The 24179-nt window shown below is 36.8% G+C and overlaps 1 protein-coding gene across 1 annotated transcript in view; it reads left to right on the plus strand.

Annotated features, from left to right (window-relative positions):
* Positions 1-24179, plus strand: part of LOC114659331 (lysine-specific demethylase RSBN1L-like) — a 157087-nt gene that overhangs the window by 58823 nt on the left and 74085 nt on the right. The window contains exon 3 of the mRNA XM_028811765.2: positions 10388-11040. Coding sequence (XP_028667598.1) covers positions 10388-11040 — 653 coding nt within the window. The remainder of the gene's footprint in view (positions 1-10387; positions 11041-24179) is intronic.

Here is a 24179-nt window from a genome sequence, read left to right on the forward strand (position 1 = left end):
ACAAATCAATTACGGGGTCTTAAAGGGTGGTGTGGTGGAAGCAGTGACACTGAATGTTTCCTGTCTTTTTAGCTATTTTTTAATGATTAGACACAAAACTTTTCGCATACCTGCCGAAGATCCATTTAAAGTTTTACACACACAAGTTTGTCAGTCCTTCACTGACTGTTTGAAAACCATAACGTAATGCTGAAAGCGTTATGGCAAGCAACTATTCATATGATACCAGAGTGATGCAGAGCGCACATAGTCAACCAAAAGAAATTGATTGATTTTACACCATACCTTTATATCTGATATTGAGGCATCAAATTAGCTATGCTTGCAGTGTAAATGTCAGAATACAAACCCATTTACTGGTGAAGCTCTAGTCCGCTCTGCCACTGCTTTGGCCAGGAGTGCTTGAAGTTAAGCAAATGTTTTCTTTTTTGCCAAAGTATATAAAAATACCTAAAAATGATAAGCAATCTCTTTTACCTTTTAACATTCTTGCTTCCACCACACCAGTCGTTGAAAAGCTGGGTTGGATTGTGATTGTATGTTTAGCTTTCGCTGTTTTTTTTTTTGTTTTGTTTTGTTTTGCTTTGATTTGGGTTATGTAAAGTGGAATGCGCAAAAACAAATCGGAATACGCAAAAGTGAATGAAAATGAATCGCAATACACAATAGCCAACCAGAAAATGCAAAAAAAACCCAATTTGAATACACAAAAGGAAATAAGAACATGCAAAAGCAAATACACAAAAAGATAATCTGAATACACCAAAACAAACTGAATACATAAAAACACATTGGAAACACAAAAACAAGTGAGAAAACACAATCAATCAGAACTGAAAAAACAAATTGGAAACAAATGGAAAAAGAGTAGCACGCAAACAAATTGGGAAGCATGAAAACAAAGAGAGCAGTACATAATTATGGTGGCCCTGAAGTGCAATGCGCAAAAACAAATTAAACCATGCAAAAACATATCAGAAAACAACAAAACAAATTAGCAACACAAATGCAAATCAGAAAATACAAAAATAGAACCTAAATGTTACACAAAATGAGTAAATATTGAACATTTTAAAAAAATGCAGATAACCAGCATTTAAGTTTTGAAAATTTTTCCACAACGGCTGCCACTATAGGATACAGTGCAGATTTGCAGAACAAACTAAATCTTCTCAACTTCTTCTCAACACTCACTGTGGTCTTTACAGATTTTTTGGCAAAAATGTCAACATTTGCTGGTTTCAGCAACGAACGCTGACATGTGGCTTCATTGACCAGTCTCTCTGATGGCAAACTATTGGCTGGAATGCACAGGAATTTGTGAGTCAGTTTGCTCACCAGCGGAAAGTTAACATTGTGTACTAGGACTGTCAAAACAGCCTAAAAAAAGTAAATATTCAAATACATTCAAACTTAAAAACGTTAAACGTGATGCTGGGCATAATATGTACATTTGTACTTGAATTTTTATTCTTTATTATTACTGTATGGTAATGGCTGCAGTGGCAGCTAAAGAAAAAACAAATAACTAAAAAAGCTAAAAAAAATAAATAATAATAATTCTAGTGGTACACGGGCAACTGCTCTTTAAAAATAATAGCCATCAAAATTCCAGGCAGTTGCACCCTATAATAGGGTGGCTTCAGCACTGCCGTTGTCTTTTCAGTCTACCACTGATGGCTAGATTCTTCTTATTAATGTTGTACCAGAGCATGTACCTTTTAAGGATTTAGGCCCTTTTTTGTAGCTGCTTTTATGGCACGCTGTCCTAAAAAGGATCAAAACAAGTAATAGCCAGTCAATTAGAAAGTAGTTAGTCAGTCAGTAAATAGTAAACAAAATTAAACAGCAGATAAATTGGAGGCAGAATTGTTTTTATTATTTTGCAGATGTGCAGCAGGGTACAGTTAATATCATGGCACTCAGAAAAAAGGCTGGTTGGCACCTTTGGACTCTCCCAGAAATGCACAGTCATCACGGTGTCAACTCAGGGTTCATAAATCTGTCATCTTTTTTTCTCTTTCATAGCAATAGCCATTCAGGTGGCTTGAATATTTGCAAATTAATCTCACTGATCTAGGGATTATGTGTCAAACCAGCAGCAAGGTAAGAATGAGGCTAATTGTGCGACATGACCTGCTGCCTGATACAAGGCTCATTAAGGTGGGGATTTTAAAGCATTGCAATAAAATTAAAATCAAAATTAAATTATTTTCCATTTGCGAAAATGGGAATGTTATGATGCGGTGGGTTGGCACCCTGCCTGGGATTGGTTCCTGCCTTGTGCCCTGTGTTGGCTGGGATTGGCTCCAGCAGACCCCCGTGACACTGTGTTCGGATTCAGCGGGTTGGAAAATGGATGGATGGAATGTTATAATTGCATTAAACAACAGTTGTAAACATTAGGTTTATGAGCATATGGGACGGTATCAGATGTGATGTAATTTTCATCACTGAAAAGCATTTAGAAAAACTGCTGTAAATACAATTGGGGCAGACCTGATGTTCAGACCGGCGGGCCTTTGCATTTATGAGTGCAGGCACTAATTAATATAAATAATCTTAAATAAAGTGATCTTGCATGGAGCTCCAGACTGAGAGCAATTGATGGTCATTTTATATTTCATCCATTTCCAAATAATCACACCACCAGTTGTCACCTTCTCACCAAGCTTCTTGCTGATGGTCTTGTAGCCCATTCCAGCCTTGTGCAGGTCTATATTCTTGTCCCTGATGTCCTTTGACAGCTCATGCTGGTGGAGAGGTTGGAATGGAAGAAATTGATTCTGTGGTCAGGTGTGCTTTATACACATAACAAGTTGAAATCAGGAGTATCTGTAATTGATTGATTGATTTAATTGTAATCACACCGAGCCAAATAATGGGAGCCAGAATTCTGGCTGGGTTGTAGGGGGATCAAATACTTATTTCACTCCATGACATGCAGATCAATTTATAACTTTTACATAATGTGTTTTTTCTGGATTTTTGGTTAATATTCTGTTTTTCTCCATTAAAATGAAACTACCATAAAAATTTGAGACTGTTCATTTCTTTGTAAGTGACCAAATTTACAAATTCAGCAGGGGATCAAATACTTATTTCCCCCACTGTATATTGTTTTTTTTTTAATTGATGTGCTGTGCTTTGTAATTTTAACTGTTTTGACTGGTATATATGCACAACCTCCTGGTGAATGTAATGGTGAAATGCTGTCTGTGCTGGTAAACCAGTTTGGGTATGATGTGTGATCATACTTGTTAGAAGTGTACCTGACAACTCCAAAAGCACCTGTTTGGTTCTTTGTGAATTTACAACTTTGTATACACATTTTATATGAAAGCATATTTTTTCCCTCATTAACAAAATGTATTAATGGATGGCCCTAGTGGTCTGATTGGACGGCCTGCCTACAGTGATGAGATTGACTTGTAGATCTTAGAGCACAGCAGTGGGCCAGAAAGGAAAAAAAGTTTTGAAGGCGTCTAGCTGTATGTTGTACTAATGAAAAAACAAGTTAACCATTCAATATTATGAAAAGGCCAATTGTGGAAGTGAAGTGCAAAAACAGATCTGCAAAATACAGCAGCTTTGCATAGCATGTCTGGAGGAACTTGATGCCAAAATTAGTGCAAGTAAAATGAACAACTGTTCTTTTACAATCAAATGTCAGCATTTGCCTTCGAAAAAGACCTGTTTAAAATAAATTTGAATTACATTCAAAGAGCAGTGTTTGGTCTGTCTGCCCTATTGGTCAGAAGCGCTGCAGAATGCATGTCCTAAATTGCATTGTCTCAAATTGCGATTTCGATTTGAAATTAATTGTTCATCCTTAAGTATTTTCAACATTTCGAATATCATTTTGACTGCTCCTTCTGTGATCCTGAGCATTCTTGGTTGTGCAAGATTGCTTTCTGTAATTTTAAAATTGCTGTTAAACCACTGAACAGTTAAACTAAGCAAACTAGTTGGGCTGGTATCAGATGTCCATGTATCAGTGGTAAAGCTTATGGTTGTGACATTGTCAGCAAGGTGACAAATGGCTTTCCTTCCATATTTTGTAGCTTTGGAAGTGCTACTTTTGAGAAATAATAGTAACTGATGTTGTGTAACAGAGCACAAGATGTTCAACCAACCATTTGTAATCACACCTCTTTTACAAAAGAAAATGGTTGATCATCCAGAGTAATACATTCCATTGACTTTTCAGTACAGTAGATGTTTTAATCGTTGGATTATATTAGTCAATTTTTTTTTCCTTTTCAAGAAACTGATCAATATGCTGAACAACTGCGGTTTTTGATTTTATGTGTGGTGAAGTGAGATTCTCCTCTTTTGCTCTGAGAAATTCTGTACATTTATCAGGGTGGCGTGCCATCAACTGTGTTATTAATCTGGTGGTATTGAAATTTTGCACCTCACTCTGTCATCACAAGACATTAGTTGAAAACATAAATATCATAATTTTTGACATTCTCACTTACTTTCTTTCATTTTTGCACAGGAGCTCAGCATCTGTGTACTGGATGAGCCAGACTATTAGGAGAACACATTATCAAATATCATTTTGATTTATTTGATCAAAGCTAATCATCTGCTTGATTCAGAAGATTTATTTTAACCTAGTATTTGCCAATACAGACATTATTTCAATAGTATTGTTCTTCCCTGTTTTATAGTATATCTGGAGATATATGAATACAGAATGAAAACAAGACATTAGATGCAACTTTTTAAAATAGAAATATGAAGTATGAAAATAAAGAATGAATGAAAGAGTGTTGTTAGATGAAGATGGAGGCGCAATTCCAAAATGCTTTTACCGTGTCATTTTTCTTCATTCCGGAATCAACTTTTTTTTTTTTTTTGTTTGTTTGTTCATCTAACAGAAAACTTTGAGAAGCGCTGTGAAACTCTTAACAGTAAAGTATCCTCACCAATAACAACTACTCACATAGACGCTCGGTGGAACACTGCCTCAGAATTCAGCTGTGTGTATGATGTCGTGCCTACACATTTGCCGAGACTGGAAATTTTGCAACAAACTATCTCTGTCTTTGAGACAACCTGTTGTACAGTTCCCAAGACTCTGTGCGGAAAGTGTAGGAGTGGCATTAAGTATTTTTTGCATTGCATTATTATCTTCAGTGACCATTTTTGGTCGGAAAAAATGTTAGTTATACTGAGATTTACATTTATCATGATGTTCTTTGAACATTTTTCCAGGCCCATAGAAAGTTTTCATTATTCTGAAATTTTCGTTGCTAGAACGGGATTTAACGTGTACTCTATACACAAACCAATCAAGCCGTTGTCAGTATGAATGGCTGCTGAGAAACGTATCACATAAGAATAAAAAAAACTATTTCTGAATGTAGTAGGTAGAGGTTACCAACACTCTGCAGTGTTTCAAATAAAGAGATTAATTAAATTATCTCAGGGTTTAGGAAAAGGTTTAAAACATTTTTTCTTGCGTATTTGTGTTTGTACAAATATGTATATTTTTCACCTTTACCTGTTACTTCTCCTAAATGTCCTTAGCATTTTTGGTAGAAATGTTGGTTTAACTCCCCATTCCTGTTCAGTGCAAAGTGTTTTTGTCTTCTTTAAAAAAAAAAAAATACACTATCGCTGGAGCTATTGAGTGCAGCTAGAGTTATAGGAGTTATATGACATGCATTTTTATACCTTTATTCTTTGAATCCTTTCTTCTTGAGTTACTTGTCTTTACAATTTCACCTCCATTGAAAAGTGCAAGGTTACCAATTATATCTAGTAGCACCTAAAGCATCCCTTGTTTAAAATAGCTTCCATACTTAGTGGTTTTGTTTTATACCATTTTTAAACAGAGTTCTTTGAAAAGAAATGATTTCATTTTTTTGTATTTTAAATTGTGAAACCAAAAATAAATTGGAACCTGCATATAAAAATAATAATAGTTTTATCCTTATTTTAAACTTGTTTCTTGTCTAGTATCTATTCATGCACAGTGTTTGAGTGAAATTGAAACATATTAACATATTCAGGTCTCCCATGTTTAATAATGCACTAACTTGTTAAAAAAGCAGCACAGTAAACCAAAGATTACAGTTATGTAATTTAATTAAATGTGGATAGGATATTGCATACTTGGCTCAAAAGAAATAAACCCAATTAATACTGTGAAAAATGGATTTGGTTTAGTTAATGGGTAGATAAGAGTCACGTATTTAGTGTTTCAGATAAACCCAAGAGTAGGTTAATTTTTATATTGATTTTGTTCTTGCAAGTTAACACTTGCAGAATGCAGTAAGCTTCATGAAAGCAGCGACCATGCATTTCTGATTGTGTATTACAGTGCTGTACAGAATTATGACTTCAGGATTTGTTTTGTGCATTTTTGTGATTTATGTATTTGTTTCTTTAAGGATATTTTACACTTAATTGTTTCCTCACTTCTTTTGGTACCTTACCAAATATGGAGATTTATAGCCATAAATGAAACCATGTGATTCCTTTATCTCTTACTGTACTATTAGTAGATTATACTTACAGTAAGTCAAAATAATTTGTATTAAGAATAAAGCAGAACTTTAAATATTGCAGTACACAAAAAAGCATCTGAACTGTCATGTGCCTGAACAAAAATACATTGATTGGCACTGGAAAAGAGCTTCTAAATTGCCATCATTAGTTTAGCATACAGATTTGAGTAAATCAGTGCCATGATATCTTTCACTTTTGCTGTGTTCTGTCTTATTCATAGTTAAATTAGATTGTCAAACGTTTTGTGTTGAAGCTGGCTCTGGGTCATTTGTCAAATAAAGACAGCCAGGATGGATTAAACAAGGTCTGTACCAAGATATGTTTTCTTTCACAACATGTCCTTCTCCTACTCTTGTACAGAAGGAAGCAGTTGTAAGGAAATAATCATGAAAAGTATGAAAATATGTTTCAGTGATGAATGTTAAATATTTATGATAAAAAAGAATTGCCTAGGTTTGCTTTTATCTTTATCATAGAACTGATTTTAGTGAAAGTTATTTTACTTATTAGGTTAACTTAAAGCTTTTAATTATAGTTCTGCAAAATAGATTAAAAAAAGCAGTATGTTTAGCCCAATTAATACTCGAAACACTGAGCTAAAATAAAATGACATTTCTACTGACAGGTTTGAATTATTTAGGACAATCCATTGGATTTCTAACCTGAAAGTGATTACTAAAGAAAGAACTGAAGATTTAAAAGTGTAGGAAGTTTTGTATATAAACAGTTTATTGGAAATGAAGCAAGCACAGTTAATGTGTTTTAATTTGTGATGATTCAGTGGACCAACTTCTGATCAAGATCGGCCAGTTTTCACCCCAAATGACTTGATTGATGGTTGGTAAATTAGCTCACCAAAAAAAAAATTAAGAACCTTCTTTTCTGTGTTTTATGGTAACTTTGTTATAGTGCAAAGTATTAAGCGATTAACACAAAGTATTACCATACTCGAGGAATTGTAAATGTCATTTTCATACCAAAATTTGTTTATACCGAGAATGGACGAGCAGACTTTAGGAAAGAGGTAGAATATTGGCCTTTTCATTAAAGAAAGTGGAGTAATGAACTGAGATAAAAGGGATTCTGAGTTGTTGTCCTGTTAATAGAGATTGATAGCAGAGTGTAAGATAAGAGAAGTACATCTTTGGCAGGAGTTAAAACAGAATGAGTTCAGACCTTTTAAATAAACACACCCCTTTTCTGTTTGTGAATAGTGAGCAAGCATGTGTTTTAATGCAGCAGCTCACATTTTTAATTAGAAAAAGAACAGATAAAGCAGAATTTGCCCTTACTGCTTTGTGAAGAGTAGGATTTTCCGCTTAAGAGCCAAATGTGTGAATTATATGTATATATTTGTTAAGTATGTTAACCTGGAATCTTCTTGATAGATAGATAGATATTTATTAATCCCAAGGGGAAATTCACATACTCCAGCAGCACCATACTAATAAAGAACAATATTAAATTAAAGAGTGATGACAATGCAGGTATACAGACAGACAAAAACGTTATGTAATTTTAACGTTTACACCCCCCCCCCATACCCCCCCCCCCCAACCCGTGGAATTGAAGAGTCACATAGTGTGGGGGAGGAACGATCTCCTCAGTTTTGTCAGTGGAGCAGGACATTGACAGCAGTCTGTTGCTGAAGCTACTCCTCTGTCTGGAGATGATACTGTTCAGTGGATGCAGTGGATTCTCCATTATTGACAGGAGCCTGCTTAGTGCCCGTCGCTCTGCCACGGATGTCAAACTATCCAGCTCTGTGCCTACAAAAGAGCCTGCCTTCCTCACCAGTTTGTCCAGGCGTGAGGCGTCCCTCTTCATTATGCTGCTTCCCCAGCACACCACTGCGTAGAAGAGGGCGCTCGCCACAACCGTCTAATAGAACATCTGCAGCATCTTATTGCAGATGCTGAAGGACGCCAGCCTTCTATGGAAGTATAGTCGGCTCTGTCCTTTCTTACACAGAGCATCAGTATTGGCAGTCCAGTCCAATTTATCATCCAACTGCACTCCCAGGTATTTATAGGTCTGTACCCTCTGCACACAGTCACCTCTGATGATCACGGGGTCCATGTGGGGCCTGGTCCTCCTAAAATCCACCACCAGCTCCTTGGTTTTGCTGGTGTTCAGTTGTAGGTGGTTTGAGTCACACCATTTAACAAAGTCTTTGATTAGGTTCCTATACTCCTCCTCCTGCCCATTCCTGATGCAGCCCATGATAGCAGTGTCATCAGCCAACTTTTGCACGTGGCAGGAGTCCGAGTTGTATTGGAAGTCTGATGTATATAGGCTGAACAGGACCAGAGAAAGTACAGTACCCTGCAGCGCTCCTGTGTTGCTGACCACAATGTCAGACCTGCAGTTCCCGAGACACACATACTGAGGTCTGTTTGTAAGATAGTCCACGATCCATGCCACCAGGTATGAATCTACTCCCATCTCTGTGAGCTTGTCCCTAAGGAACATAGGTTGGATGGTGTTGAAGGCGCTAGAGAAGTCTAGAAACATAATTCTTACAGCACCACTTCCTCTGTCCAAGTGGGAGGGGGATCGGTGTAGCATGTAGATGATGACATCCTCCGCTCCCACCTTCTCCTGGTATGCAAACTGCAGAGGGTCAAGGGTGTGGCAGACCTGTGGCCTTAGGTGGTGAAGCAGCAGCCGCTCCATGGTCTTCATCACATGTGACGTCAGAGCGACAGGCCAGAAGTCGTTCAGCTCACTAGGACGTGATATCTTTGGGACGGGGGTGATGCAAGATATTTTCCAAAGCCTCGGGACTCTCCCCTGTTCCAGGCTGAGGTTGAAGATGCGCTGTAGAGGACTCCCCAGCTCCAGCACACAGGCCTTCAGCAGTCGTGGCTTTACTCCATCTGGACCCACTGGTTTGCTGGCACAAAATAATAATATGGATATTTTATTAGAATTGTGGTATTTATGACATGTTTGTTATGAGTAAATATTTGTACATGTTTTAGCGTTAAAAAAAAAAAAAAAAAAACTAAAAAAATACATATAATCCTCTATTTTTATTTTAGTATGTTTTGTGTTCACTGAAGAATAAGCCCACAGAATTTCATTTTGTTCATTAAAAATGAACAGTTAATACCTGTGGTCTGTTATTTAATTATAAAACTACTACTTGAATATATAAATGTAAGGACGTGGCTAGTTATGCAGGATAAATTAAATAAACTTGAATTAGCACCAGAAATGGGTAATCAGTATTGGCCCTAAAAAAACCTGATTGGAGCATTTCTAGTTTTAAGTCATACATATAATATGTGAATTTGTTCTAAACACTATTAATAAAATAAATACATGAAAACTGCCATATGTGACAACTTTATAATTAGACAGATGTTATAAATTGATGTCCGCCTCTTAAAATACATATTCATCCATCACCTTATGTGGCTTATTTATTAATCAATAGAAAACACTGTGCAATGAGACATGCACAATAAAGACCGAGTGGGAGGAGGAAATTGGTAATTGTCAGAATTGATTTGTGTCTTGGAGGCCAAGTTTGGCTTCCAAATCTTTTTATATTGTCAATCTGGGAAGTTTGCTCAATTTTGGGGCAAAGCTGTATGGTTCTGTTTATAATTGTTACACTTATTTTTCTGTTTGCATTATATTATGGTAGTGTAGTCTATTCAAGATTCTTTAAATATAATTTAAATGTATACTCTCAATGTGAATTGTAGAAGTTTCATGATAGTAGGTAGCAAGTCCTCAAAAATATTTGCATTTTATGCTGTCTTTAATAGTAGTGTAATGTATCATGTTAGCTGTTATGCTTAAAATTGAGGAAACTGAACTGAACTGCACCTTTTTTAATTTGTTTTTCCAGGAGACAAGGAAAAACCCAAATTTAACACAGAAGAACTTCAAATAAAAAAGGTAAAGAAGAAAAAGAAAAAGAAACATAAAGAGGGTGATAAAAGAAAACGACCAAAAATGTTGAGCCGATCAAGCCAAACAGCTTGCTCAGGTCTAGTTTCAGAAGTTTTGAGCAAAGTTGAGGACTATAGTAGCAAAGCACTAAGCCTGCACTTGCTGCAGGGCTCAGGTGTGGAAGATATCAGCAGCCCTCCTGATGTCAAACCCCTAGAAAGCGGCAGCGAGTCTCCCTTTGTCTCTCTTAAAGAACCCAGAGTGCAAAGCCAGTTACCAGGATTAGACAACTTGGAATTCCGAAGGCTTATTCATGTGGAACGGCAGCCTAATGGAGGAGCTTTGGTGGCACATGCCTACATGCAGGAGCTCTCTAGACTGTCTCCTGTGGAGATAGAGAGATTTGCTGATGAGTTTGTGACTCTGACATTCAGTGAAGATGAGAATGAAGCAGCCTATTATGTCATGGGCATAATTCATGGGGCAGCTGTGTATCTCCCAGATTTTCTGGAATATTTTTCATTTAATTTCCCAAACTCCCCTGTGAAAATGGAGATATTAGGAAAGAAGGATATTGAGACGACAACCATGTCGAACTTCCATGCTCAGGTAAGATGAGCTTATTAAATACCATTTTCCATATAATGCTACCTTGTTTTTCTTTATTGCCAGTCAACAGTTTTGAACAGCTGTTTCTAAAATGAGAACCCCTTAAGATTTTTGAGGCTAGTTTAATTTCTTAAACGGTAACCCTAATTATTGTCCATTTCATGAAGGCATTGCCGCTCGACAAGTTCAGAGAATAATCAGTGATAAGGCAGAAACCAGCCCTGAACCAGATGTCAACCATCACATAATAGTTAGCAAAACGGATACAGTTTAAATAAAGCTCTTTACTTTACTATTTGATATGTTCTTATTATTTTTATATGCCATGTATAAAATGTATGTTTGCTTACATGGTCTGCTCAGACAATCCTTACAAGCTACAGTGTTTTAAATGAGGGTTCACAATGTTGTGCAAAAGGTTTAAAATTAAGAGAGCTCCCAGTTTATAGTCCTGGAGCCTCTGTTACTGAAATCTTAGGGGGGAAAAAAATGAAAGTAATAAACTCCTACATTTCATCTGACTTTTCATTTTGCAAATATTAAGCCTTGCCCTGAGGTGGGCTGGTGCCCTGCCCAGGATTTGTTCCTGCCTTGCGCCCAGTGCTGGCTGGGATTGGCTCCAGCAGACCCCCGTGACCCTGTGTTAGGATATAGCGGGTTGGAAAATGTCTGACTGACAAATATTAAGCCTGCAAAATGTAAAAACTGGTTACAATGTACCACAGAAGGTGGGTACTTTCTACAAAAATAGAAGGTGCCAAATATTAAATAAGAAACAGTAGACGAGTTCACCAAATAAAGTTGGCAGTAGACAAACCAATGTACAATTTGAAAGAAGCTGTGTAATACAACAACAGAAAGGAAAGATGCACATACATGCAGAAGTACATAATAAATCACAAAGTAAGACTCTGTTAAATAGAGTCCAAAAAAGGCAATGCATACTGGATAAAAATAAACTTTTAAACAATAGTAGTTATGACCCAATAAATATGTCCACAAAAAAAATAAACACTGAAAGAAAATACATTTCTATGTTGGAAGAGGAAACACATATACAGTAATCCCTCCTCCATCGCGGGGGTTGCGTTCCAGAGCCACCCACGAAATAAGAAAATCCGCGAAGTAGAAACCATATGTTTATATGGTTATTTTTATATTGTCATGCTTGGGTCACAGATTTGCGCAGAAACACAGGAGGTTGTAGAGAGACAGGAACGTTATTCAAACACTGCAAACAAACATTTGTCTCTTTTTCAAAAGTTTAAACTGTGCTCCATGACAAGACAGAGATGACAGTTCAGTCTCACAATTAAGAGAATGCAAACATTTCTTCCTCTTCAAAGGAGCAAACAAATCAATAGTGCTGTTTGGCTTTTAAGTATGCGAAGCACCACGGCACAAAGCTGTTGAAGGCGGCAGCTCACACCCCCTCCGTCAGGAGCAGAGAGAGAGATAGAGAGAGACAGATAAAAAAAATCAATACGTGCCCTTCGTGCTTTTAAGTATGCGAAGCACCGTTCAGCATGTCGTTTCAGGAAGCAGCTGCAGCTGCACAAAAGATAGCAACGTGAAGATAATCTTTCAGCATTTTTAGACGAGCGTCCGTATCGTCTAGGTGTGCGAACAGCCCCCCTGCTCACACCCCCCCTACGTCAGCGCAAGAGAGAGAGAGAGAGAAAGTAAGTTGGGTAGCTTCTCAGCCATCTGCCAATAGCGTCCCTTGTATGAAATCAACTGGGCAAACCAACTGAGGAAGCATGTACCAGAAATTAAAAGACCCATTGTCCGCAGAAACCCGCGAAGCAGCGAAAAATCCGTGATATATATTTAAATATGCTTACATATAAAATCCGCGATGGAGTGAAGCCGCGAAAGGCGAAGCGCGATATAGCGAGGGATTACTGTACATATGAAAAAGTCATATAACATATAACAATATCATTAGTAATATTTGCTGATGATGATTTAAGATTAAAAAAAGTTCAGAATATTAAACAATATTAACAATCTAGACCATGAAGATCACTGTAAACTATACGTGAAAACACAAAATACATGAGCAATAAGCTAAAGAGTTTAAAGTCCATGAAAGGAGTTTTATTTCAGGGACCAGTGCTGCTTCTTTATGGCCAGGTATTATCTAAAGATGCAGAAAAATTTATCAAACAACAAAGTTAACCTGAATTTTTAAAAAGGAGCAGGTTTTATTAAAACAAACAGCAGAAGAAAACATATTATACAAATGCAAAGGTGTATACCAAAATAAATGAAGAAATTGAAAATATAGTAAATACTGGATAGTATTTACATTATAGTATAAACCTTCTTTAGGCAGCTAGTTTTAATTTCGTAAAAAACATCGCTGATATGTGGCCAAGAGTGACATAAATAGCATTAGGAAGTAATATCTTAGGAATGTGTAACTTTAATAGTTGAAAGCGGAGCTACACAAAACATCAAATGTACATGCACTGTATTATAAATGTTATGTCTGTTGACCTTTTTTCTGTGCCAAAAAGAAAAATCACACCTGAAAAATTGTCTTACTCTGCCCACATTAAGGACATAGTCAGGCTCAATGTTCGATATTTCCTGAAGGTGCTGACAGCATTTGGTGCCAAGTTGTAAAGTTTAAATTGACCATTTAATTTCATTGATGGGAGTTTCATTAGTCTTGTTCTACTCGTCAACTCCATGACTTCAAAACTAACTTCTTTCATTCAGATATCCAGAACACCCCAAAAATTCTCCCTGTCAGATGTGGCTGTAAGGTGTATTTTTCTTTTTCTTTTTTTTTTTTTTCTTAACTGCCATTTGGAATCTCAGTCCATTGCTGGCTGTAATTTTCATCAGTGGGATTTTTTTTTTTATATATATTTGTTATAGTGCCCATTTTTTTCCTTTCTATTTCCAAGAACTGGCTAATGATTGTTGATCTTTTCAATACTTTGCAGGGACTATGATCTACTTATATTATTCATTTTTGTATTTTTTGTTGAAAATAGCATTGTAAATTATTAAGACAAGGAAGGACTGGGATTGAATGGTGATTTATTTTACATATCACTATTCATACATATGTATTTTGGGATCTGGTAATTATGACTGGCTGGATTTATTGCATTTTTTTTAATCGCTTAACATTGTTATGGGTGGGGTGTGTGGGGATATTTTTATTGTTTGGGATTGGGTTATTTTTGGGGCAGGATGCCATGGTGTTTGGTATTCTTCAAGCAAGTAAAGTTTGACATACTGAGTCAATTTAGTCTCTACTTGAGCATGTAATTTATCAGTCTCTGAGTATGTGAGTGCATTTCTGCAGTTGTTACAGTATATAAGTAGAAACTATTTTATGCCTCTCTTTTGTTGAAAGAAAGGAGTAGAGAAAGAACCAGCAGAATACACTGCAAACTTAAAAAAAGTAAAAAGAAAAATCAAGTTACTATTTATTTAAAAAGGTTATGTAGAAGAAAATGTTGTATGTGGTGATTAATTTACCAGCAGAACAAAGTTTTAGCAAGCGTGACCAAACTTGAAACTAGAAGTGACAGTAAAGACCTTTTAACTTGTTCAGACCTGCAACACAGTAATTGTATAGTTTTAAAGCTCTAAAAAGCTTTATGCTAAAGGTGTTGATTATTTAAATTACCTCCTTTTGGAAGGAGGGTGAACAATTTATAATGAGAATATGTTAAATATGAATGTATAAAGTGCTTTCAGAAAAGTGTTTGAGATTGTATACACATTTTGTGCTTTGCGATGCATATTTTAGATTTATTTGGAACATTTTGCTTACACAGAGTAAAGAACAAGGCGTTTTAAAATAAATAAATAGCAGGTTCAGTGTTGAGGAATAAAGTGTGATGTGGATTGTATTGACCACTGTATCTCAAATGTTAATGATTATGGGAAAAGAGGGTGTTAATAAAAATGTGAATAAGGATTAAGAATCTACCAGTGTTTTTAAGGTGGATATTATGATTTCATTTGTGTATCTGGAATATGTAAATATGTTAGTAGCAACAGTAGCCAGGTTTCCATCCAAGGAGTTTTTGCGAAAAAATATTTAGCGCTTCAAATTTTTTACCGATATAGCTGATGGAAATGCTAATTATCGATGAAATGTTGTACATGTCGACATAATATTTTTCCGTTTAACTTTAGCGCATAAATTCCATGTCGATACTTCAGATGTCGCAAAAACTACATTGGAAACAGTTTTTGTCGGAAAAAAGGGCTTTAACGCAAATAAATGTGTCACATTTTCATCACGTGCAATCAAAACGAGAATGGCGGAGCGGCTCGCATGGTCTGATGAAGAGAGTTTTTTTTTTTGATTAAACGTCGTTATTTTGTATTAATTCAAATTTCAGTTTTAATTAAAAACCTTAAGGGAAGCAGGTTAATTCAGTTGTTATCGCACTGTGAAGGGATGTTGAAAGGTAGGCTCACCTGTACAGATCCGATGCTGCAAACACAGCTGCATCATGGGCACTTCCAGGAGTGCCAACGCAAATGTCTCGTATCATGCACCTGTCATCAACAAGGGCCTGGAGAACAATAGATGGCCACCCTTTGCGATTAATGTAATCGCGGTAGCCTTCCGTCGGGGGAAGAATAGGCACATGCGTGCCATCCAGCGCACCGTAAATCTGTGGCACAAGATGCACCAAGGAATTGCGGTATGCAATTTCATTGGCCTCCGCTACAGTCGGAAGTCTGATATAACGCCGCATTAATTTTTCTTTAATAGCGGTGCACACAGCATATACACATCGATGGACGGTAGTTTTACTAACCACGAAAGTTTCTCCAACTACTCTATACTCGGCACAGGTTGCCAGCTTGTAAAGGGCGATGGCAATCCGCTTTTGGGTTGGAACCGGTGGTCGGTGGCAACCTGTGATGGGCGCAACATCAGGACTGATGAATCCACACAACATGTCAAACGTCGGCCGTGTCATTATAAAATGTTGCAGCCAAAGATTTTCTGTTAAGTGTCTCTCCACCACCTCCTCCCAGAAGGTCTTATTCCATCGTCTCTCCCATACTCGTGGGTTTCGTCGCACTGGGGTACTTTCTTCGAGCTCTAGGGCTATTCAGACAAGCAACTGCTTCATTCTGCTGTCGTCTTCGGATATTATGTACAATTCCAATTATTTGTGAAACTGAAATAACAGTAAGCTGGCAAATTTCAAAAAACTGTCTGAATAATCTCTCCATTTCTTTGTTTAGTGGAGGGGGTGTAACGTGGAAAACAAAAGGTAGATAATTTGCGACATACACAAAATTATGTATGGAAACGGCTCAAGGGCAGATTTTTTTCGCGATACAACAAAAGTTATGCGACAGTTCGTTTTGGGGGGGGGATGACGTCATCACGCACACCATTTTATCGATAAAAAGCCAGTTTGATGGAAACAGGCTGGAGACAGCAAATTTCGCACATTTTTTTTACGTATATTCTGTTTGTCGATAACAAAACGTCGCAAAAAACTGGATGGAAACTTAGCTAGTAACAGCATTGTTGCATGTGCAGAAAGCAGTAACATGCTTAACTAGTATGTCAAACCAACCAACATACACCACTCGTCAGCACCATGAAAAAGTATTAAGACATTCTATAGCTTTATTCTATATGCATGAATCTGCTCAAAGTAAGGCAGGTTTGGAAGATAAATGGATAGATTATGTACAACATATTGTTTGTGATTAATTTTTTGAATTGGTGGCGAGTATTTTTATCCTCTTAGTAAGTTTCGGGAAGGCTTTTTGGAAAAAAAATTAATACTGTATATGACAGGGCTTCAGTTTGAAAAATTCTGAGAAGAATTCTAGCTGCTATTGTTGTTTTGTTTTTAGATAGACTAAAGAAAATATCTTTAGTAGAATGAAGGGAAGGTTGAAAAGCTTTACATATGGAAATAGAACAAGCTCAAGGTATAAAACATTGTTTCATATCATTCACTTGAAAATTAATTCATAAGGATTAGACCAAATACATCTTAGGTGGAAAAACTCAGAAACCGTATTATCAATAAGGAAATGAGGGTGATAGCTAGAGGCATACAATAAATTATTTATGTCAGTGGGCTTTCAATACAAGGGTAATTGGAATGAATAATCAGCTCTCAAGGTCTCCAGGCAGAGTACTGAAGTATAATTATAATTTAAAGCAAAGGATAATTTAACATCACAGGAGTTGAGAAGCTTATGAAAATATATGAGGAAATCAGTACCCACTTCCAGATTAATATTGCATCTGTGTAGCAGACCCACATAACAATGTTACAGTTGAGAAGTGAAAACACATTTTTGCTCACAAACTGCAATATAAAGGTTGGCAACTATAACACAATTACAACATCAAAGGAAAAAATACATTTAAGATATATAATGAAATTAAAATGTAACTGAAATGCAAACCAGTGAAAAAAGTGTAGGTTGTACTGTATTAGTACTGCACTATATTAACAGTGTCTTTTTGTGGAATATTAGTATAAAGAGCGAGGCAAATTCAAAAGTGTCTTAATACATAGGAAAATGAAGTATATTTTGTTGATGTATAAAATCTAGTTAGTCTTTTACATATGAAAAGGATGAAATAACAAAATCTGACTTAAGGAGGTCTACAAATTAAGTGAGTGGTTGGAAAATAAAGCCCGTTACCATGAAGGTTTTGAAGATACATATTTGTGGCAATAGGTAAATAAAATAAATTGTACAAGGACGTCGGAGGTTTTTGAGATTTTACCGACAAGTTCATGGCATAAGGCCTTCTTTAACAGAGTGGAAAAATGAAGGTAGGATCAACTTTAAAAATTTCATTTCAGGAAAGTAGTTTTCTTCCACCTTCCAAAAAAGTGTCTAAAGTGATAATAACAGTAATATCTTACAGGACATTTAACTTATATCAAAATATAATATATGTTGGCATGGATAACCATGTAAAGTACTTATAATGTTTCATGAGATGGTTGTGACTGCATGTCACCTTGCAGCTTGTCAAAATCAGGGGGTAAAGTTGAGAGAGCATACTTCATCTCATCTCATCAGTCACATCTAGCCTGGAGCTGTACTTTCATTTTAGGCAAAGTAGTGCACAAAATTTAGCTTCACAATAATAGGTGTTTGAAAAAGGGATCAGAAGTTTTAAAGCAAACGGTGAAACCTCAACGTAATCTGCTTTGGTTTCAAACCAGAATTCCATCACTGAAACACGAGAATGCAACACTTGCAGTGTTTGATCTCAAGGCCGCTCAATCAGCTGTTCGATGACACTGTCTGGAAGATGCAGAGCTTGGATTGCAGTGAAATGGCTCAGTCACCCAGTCAAACTTTGACATATCCAATCCTTGAAAGTAAGTTGTGTAGTTCTCCTTCAGTTATTGCAGGTTATCTCACTGTTTGATTGGGGCATTGATCAGCCAGACTGTTGTCTGTCAAAAGCTTGTATAGAGGCATAATTTCCTTTGGAAAGATTGTCTCCAGAATGCTAGTTTCCTCCTAAATCCATTAATACGATCACTCATCTGCATGATAAGTTTGTTTTGCTCATGCATGCTTATGTTAAGTTCATTAAGTTTTTGAAATATGTCTGTTACATAAGCAAAAAGGGGAATTTTGTTCTGGTCACACATAAACTTAACAAATTGTTTTTAACACATTCATGAAAAATACCAATAGTTTGTGTCCGAGATCAAAAAAATTTTATAGCATGCTTCCCCTTGACAACAACAGTGATTCTGTGTAAATAGAGCAAATTGTCATGTGCAGAGCCCAGCTTTGCAAATAAGTGCGCACAGTGAATGTGGTTTGATATAATTGACCATTCCATTTACCTGGTGTAATACATTTGCAAGGGCCTCTCTTGGTTCCTTTGCTACAAGGTGCTCATGATGGATCATTAGAACAATCTAGACGAGAGCAGGCCATTCAGCCCAACAATGCTTGCCAGTCCTATCCACTTAGTTTTTCTAAAGAAAACGTCAAGTTGAGTTTTGAAAGTCCCTAAAGTCCTACCGTCTACCACACTACTTGGTAGCTTATTCCAAGTGTCTGTGGTTCTCTGTTTAAAGAAAAACGTATTTGTGCGAAATTTATCCTTAACAAGTTTCCAACTGTGTCCCCTTGTTCTTAATGAACTCATTTTAAAATAATAGTCTCGATCCACTCTACTTATTCTTTCATAATTTTAAACTCTTCAATCATGTCACCTCTTAATCTTCTTTTGCTTCAACTGAAAAGGCTCAACTCTTTTAACCTTTCTTCATAATTCATAAACTGCACTTCATACTCTTGATCAAACCCTTTTGTTGCATTCTCATAAAATTCCTACATGTTAGTAAAACATGACCTCCCTCTTCTGAACCCATCCTGACTGTTCAGAAAAGTTTCTGCACTTGCCAACTGCTGCTCAATCTTATCTTTAATAATTCCTTCCATTAATTTTAATGCGATGCATGTTAAGCTTACCTGCCTGTAGTTGATTGGATCTACCTGGTCACCCTTTTTATATAATGGGGTAATATTTACAGTTAGTCCATATTGCAGAAGGGGCCATGTCCATGGTTAGTGTACATATGCCAGCCTGCCGACCAAGCATGGATGGTGGTCCATCTCTACAGAAACCAACTATCATTTCCCAAGGAATTCCTTTATCTTCCATAAGCTTTATTAAGACAGCAAAAATGTCCTGTGCCATCTCTTGCTTAGGAAGGTGAAAACGGAACAAAATATCCTCATGAAATGCATTGTTGTGCATGTGACCAACAAAACTCAATGTGAGTGGTTTTACCCTCCGTGCTAACATCCATTTGTAAAGCATAGGCTGGGGAAGTAACAAGTCACTATGTTAGTGTAATCTCTTGATTCTTCGCTATTGCCTCACTTCTTTATTTCACTGTATTATTAGACAGAGGTATATTCTTTAGGTTTTGTGTTTCAATCTCATCACATACCGCTTTCACCATATCAATTGCCGCTGTAAAATCAGTTGTCTCGGTTATGCTGTGTGGTTTCATAGCCTTAGCTATGCAATATCTCACTTCAAATGATGCTCGCAGAGATATCTCACCTGTAGTCATTGCTTTTCTGAACTACAGTAATCCCTCCTCGATCGCGGGGGTTGCGTTCCAGAACCCCCCGCGAAAGGTGAAAATCTGCGAAGTAGAAACCATATGTTTATATGGTTATTTTTATATTGGCATGCTTGGGTCACAGATTTGCACAGAAACACAGGAGGCTGTAGAGAGACAGGAACTTTATTCAAACACTGCAAACAAACATTTGTCTCTTTTTCAAAAGTTTAATCTGTGCTCCATGACAAGACAGAGATGACAGTTCTGTCTCACAATTAAAAGAATGCAAACATATCTTCCTCTTCAAAGGAGTGCGCGTCAGGAGAAGAGAATGTCAGAGAGAGAGAGAGAAAAAAGCAAACAAAAATCAATAGGGCTGTTTAGCTTTTAAGTATGCGAAGCACCGCCGGTACAATGTAAAGGTAGTCTTTCAGCATTTTTTAGAGGAGCGTCCGTATCCTCTAGGTCAGTGTGCGAACAGCCCCTCTGCTCACACCCCCTCCGTTAGGAGCAGAGAATGTCAGAGAGAGAGAGACAGAGAAAAACAAACAATCAATCAAAAATCAATACGTGCCCTTCGAGCTTTTAAGTATGCGAAGCACCATGCAGGAAGCATGTCGCTTGATAAAGCAGCTGCACAGAATGGAGCAACGTGAAGGTAATCGTTCAGCATTTTTAGACGAGCGTCCGTATCGTCTAGTGGTGCGATCAGCCCCCCTCCTCACATCCCCTCCGTCAGGAGCAGAGAATGTCAGAGCGAGAAAGCAAACAATCAAAAATCAATATGTGCTGTTTTTGATCTTTTAAGTATGCGAAGCACCGTGCTGGAAGCATATCTCTTGACAAATTAGCCCTATGTAAGCCCAGCAAGAAAGAGAGTAATGTGAAGGTATTTTTATTGCATCTCTGTGTAAAAGTAAAGCATCTTTGCTTTGTAAGGACATGCAACAAACACATAAAGATCTTCTGATGCACACGAAGAAACGCCCTTTTGCTGGACAAATCCAACTAAATTCACAGCCAGCAAGGAGGCTTGGGAAAAGCTTTTTATTTATATTAAAAATGATCAGTTGGCTCCTGATCAAGGTTATTATAATTTTGCCTTTTTATATTAGTTTTTATTTCTATATTTTTTCAGAACTAACTTGGAAATTCAGTTTAGGTTTAGTTTTCCTTTATTGTGTATTTTTTGTTTTAATTTAGTTTTTATTTTACAAAGACATTTCTATTTTATTTTTATATATATTTCAGTTTTAGTAATTATAGTATGGTTAAAGAACTACTATGGAGTTTAGTTTTTGTGTCACAATGAGACAGAACTGTACACTTAATGGGTTTGGATTTAATATGAGTTTAATAATAGATTTTATTTATACAAGGCACCTTTCAGAGAACTCAAGGACACCAAACAAACAAACAAACAATAAATAAATAAATAAAAGACACAATTATAAACAACTTAAAACATCAGAAAATCTAAAAATTAAAACCAAACAAAACCACTGTAATCAAAAAGAAAAAGCCATTTTAAACAGATGCGTTTTAAGTTTACATTTGAAAAATGAATATGATTTGATGTTTCTGAGCTCGGTAGGTAATGAATTCCAGAGCTGGGGAGCAGAACAGCTCAATGCTCTGCTCCCCATGGTGGTTAGACGGTCGAGAGGGACGGTCAGATGGGTGGAGGAAGAGGATCTAAGGTTACAGGAGGGAATGGCAACATGAAAAAGGTCAGACACATATTGAGGGGTGAGGTTATGAATGGCCTTAAATGTTAATAGCAGAATCTTAAAATCGGTTCGAAACTTAATCGGGAGCCAATGAAGCTGCTGCAAGGCCGGAGTAATATGGTGAATAGATGGGGTTCGAGTAATGATGCGTGCTGCAGAATTCTGGACTAACTGAAGCTTATGAAGAGATTTATTAGGGAGACCAAAGAGGAGTGAATTGCAGTAGTCCAGCCGAGAAGTGACAAGACTATGAACAAGAATGGCAGTGGTATGAGGAGTGAGGGAGGGGCGAATGCGATTAATATTGCGTAGGTGGAAGTAAGCAGACCGGGTGATGTTATTAATGTGAGATTGGAAAGATAGAGTACTGTCGAGGATGACACCCAGACTCTTAACTCTGTTTCCCCATCATCTCAGGTCATCAATAATAAAAGAAAGATTATTGGTTTTGGATAATGATGATTTTGAACCAATGAGGAGAGCCTCAGTTTTGCCACTGTTTAATTTAAGAAAATTAGAAGAAAACCAGGATTTAATTTCAGCAATGCAGTCAATAAGCGAAGGTGGTGGAAAAGAGGAGGTGGGTTTACTAGCAAGGTAGAGCTGGGTGTCATCAGCATAACAGTGAAAGTTAATGTTATATTTACGAAAAATATTGCCAAGGGGAAGAAGGTAAATAATAAAAAGAAGAGGCCCCAGAACAGAGCCCTGGGACACACCTGAAGTAACAACGGTGGGTTGGGATGTGAAGGTTTTAAGCTGTATGAACTGAGTGCGGCCTGAGAGGTAGGATCTAAACCAATCAAGTGGAGTGTGAGTAATACCAATCAAAGATAATCTATTAATAGATAGATAGATAGAAGGAGAGTGGTATGACAAATAGTATCAAAGGCTGCACTCAGATCAAGGAGGATGAGAATAGTAATTAGACCGGAGTCAGCAGCTATAAGGAGGTCATTGGTAATTTTAACAAATGCCGTTTCTGTGCTATGAAGAGGGCAAAAACCAGACTGGAACTTTTCATATAGATTATTATGAGATAAGCGGGTGTGAAGTTGGATAGCTACTATTTTTTCAAGAATTTTGGAGATAAAGGGCAAGTTAGAAATAGGGCTAAATTATTGAAATTAGTAGGATCAGCACCAGGTTTTTCAGTATTGGGGTTGTAGCAGCAGTTTTAAAAGATGAGGGAATAAAACCAGTAGTAAGAGAAGAGTGAATGATGGCAGAAATGAGAGGGACTAAAGATGTTAATGTTAGTGGAAGCTTACTACACTACAAAACACACTTTACTATTTGGTTTTGTTTTTATCTGATAAAAACAAGCATAATCAAAACTAGGTACTGAATATGAACAATTTTACACAATTTTATAATTTTTAAAGAATTTTCTGTCATTTGTGCTGAACACATTTGCGCTGCCTGTTGGCACTTTTTTCCTTTTCCTTTTATTGCCCAGAATGGTCCAATTTGTAATGAAATTTAGGTAAATTTTAAGGTTTTTTTTTTACTCTAAATGTCTAAAGCACACAACATATCCTGCTCCAACGACAAAATGCTTATAATGAATGCCTTCAACATTGCACTAAAAAATCTCAAATACTGTTATTTTCTACCAGCCATATTGATCTCTGATTCCATCTTGAGCACAAACAATTTATAGACAGAATTTTGCCACCTGCAGGCCTGAAAAGATATAAAAAAATAAGAAAAGAGATTATACTGTGTTCTGACAGGTGTGACCGTGAAAATCACAGTAGTGTGAAGATTAGGGGCAGTGAGACTTGAATAGGCCATCATAAGAACAGTAAACCCATAATGAGCAGAGAAAGAGCAGGTAATAAGAGTATGGACAAGCACAAAATGACATAGACAGCATCTGAGATTAAGAACAATATATACATTATGTAAACTTGTTTATCCAGAGCAGGATCACAGGAAACCTGGAGCCTACCCCAGCAGGTTTGGATGCAAGACTGGAAAAAGCCCTTGTGTCCAATATGTATGATATGGCTGATGTTAAGAACAAAAAGAATATGATATTTCAACTATTTTGAGAGAGAGAGAGAAACATTGAAAAAATGGGGACAGATATTTAAAAAAATATTCTGCTACTAGATTATTTTCATAATATCAGGTATTTTGAGCTGTGAATATTAACTAAAAAAGCTAAATTAAAAAATATAGTATAAATACAAAACACATTAGTATGTTTAGCTTTTCATCACTTGGCAGACTCTCTTCAGCCTACCTATTTACCTGTAGTTCAGTAGAGACATTGCCAACTCAGGAATTTTACAAGGTTTGCATTGCGTCGTTGTTAAAC

This window comes from Erpetoichthys calabaricus, chromosome 1 (assembly GCF_900747795.2).
Source record: "Erpetoichthys calabaricus chromosome 1, fErpCal1.3, whole genome shotgun sequence".
Taxonomy (NCBI): Eukaryota; Metazoa; Chordata; class Cladistia; order Polypteriformes; family Polypteridae; genus Erpetoichthys; species Erpetoichthys calabaricus.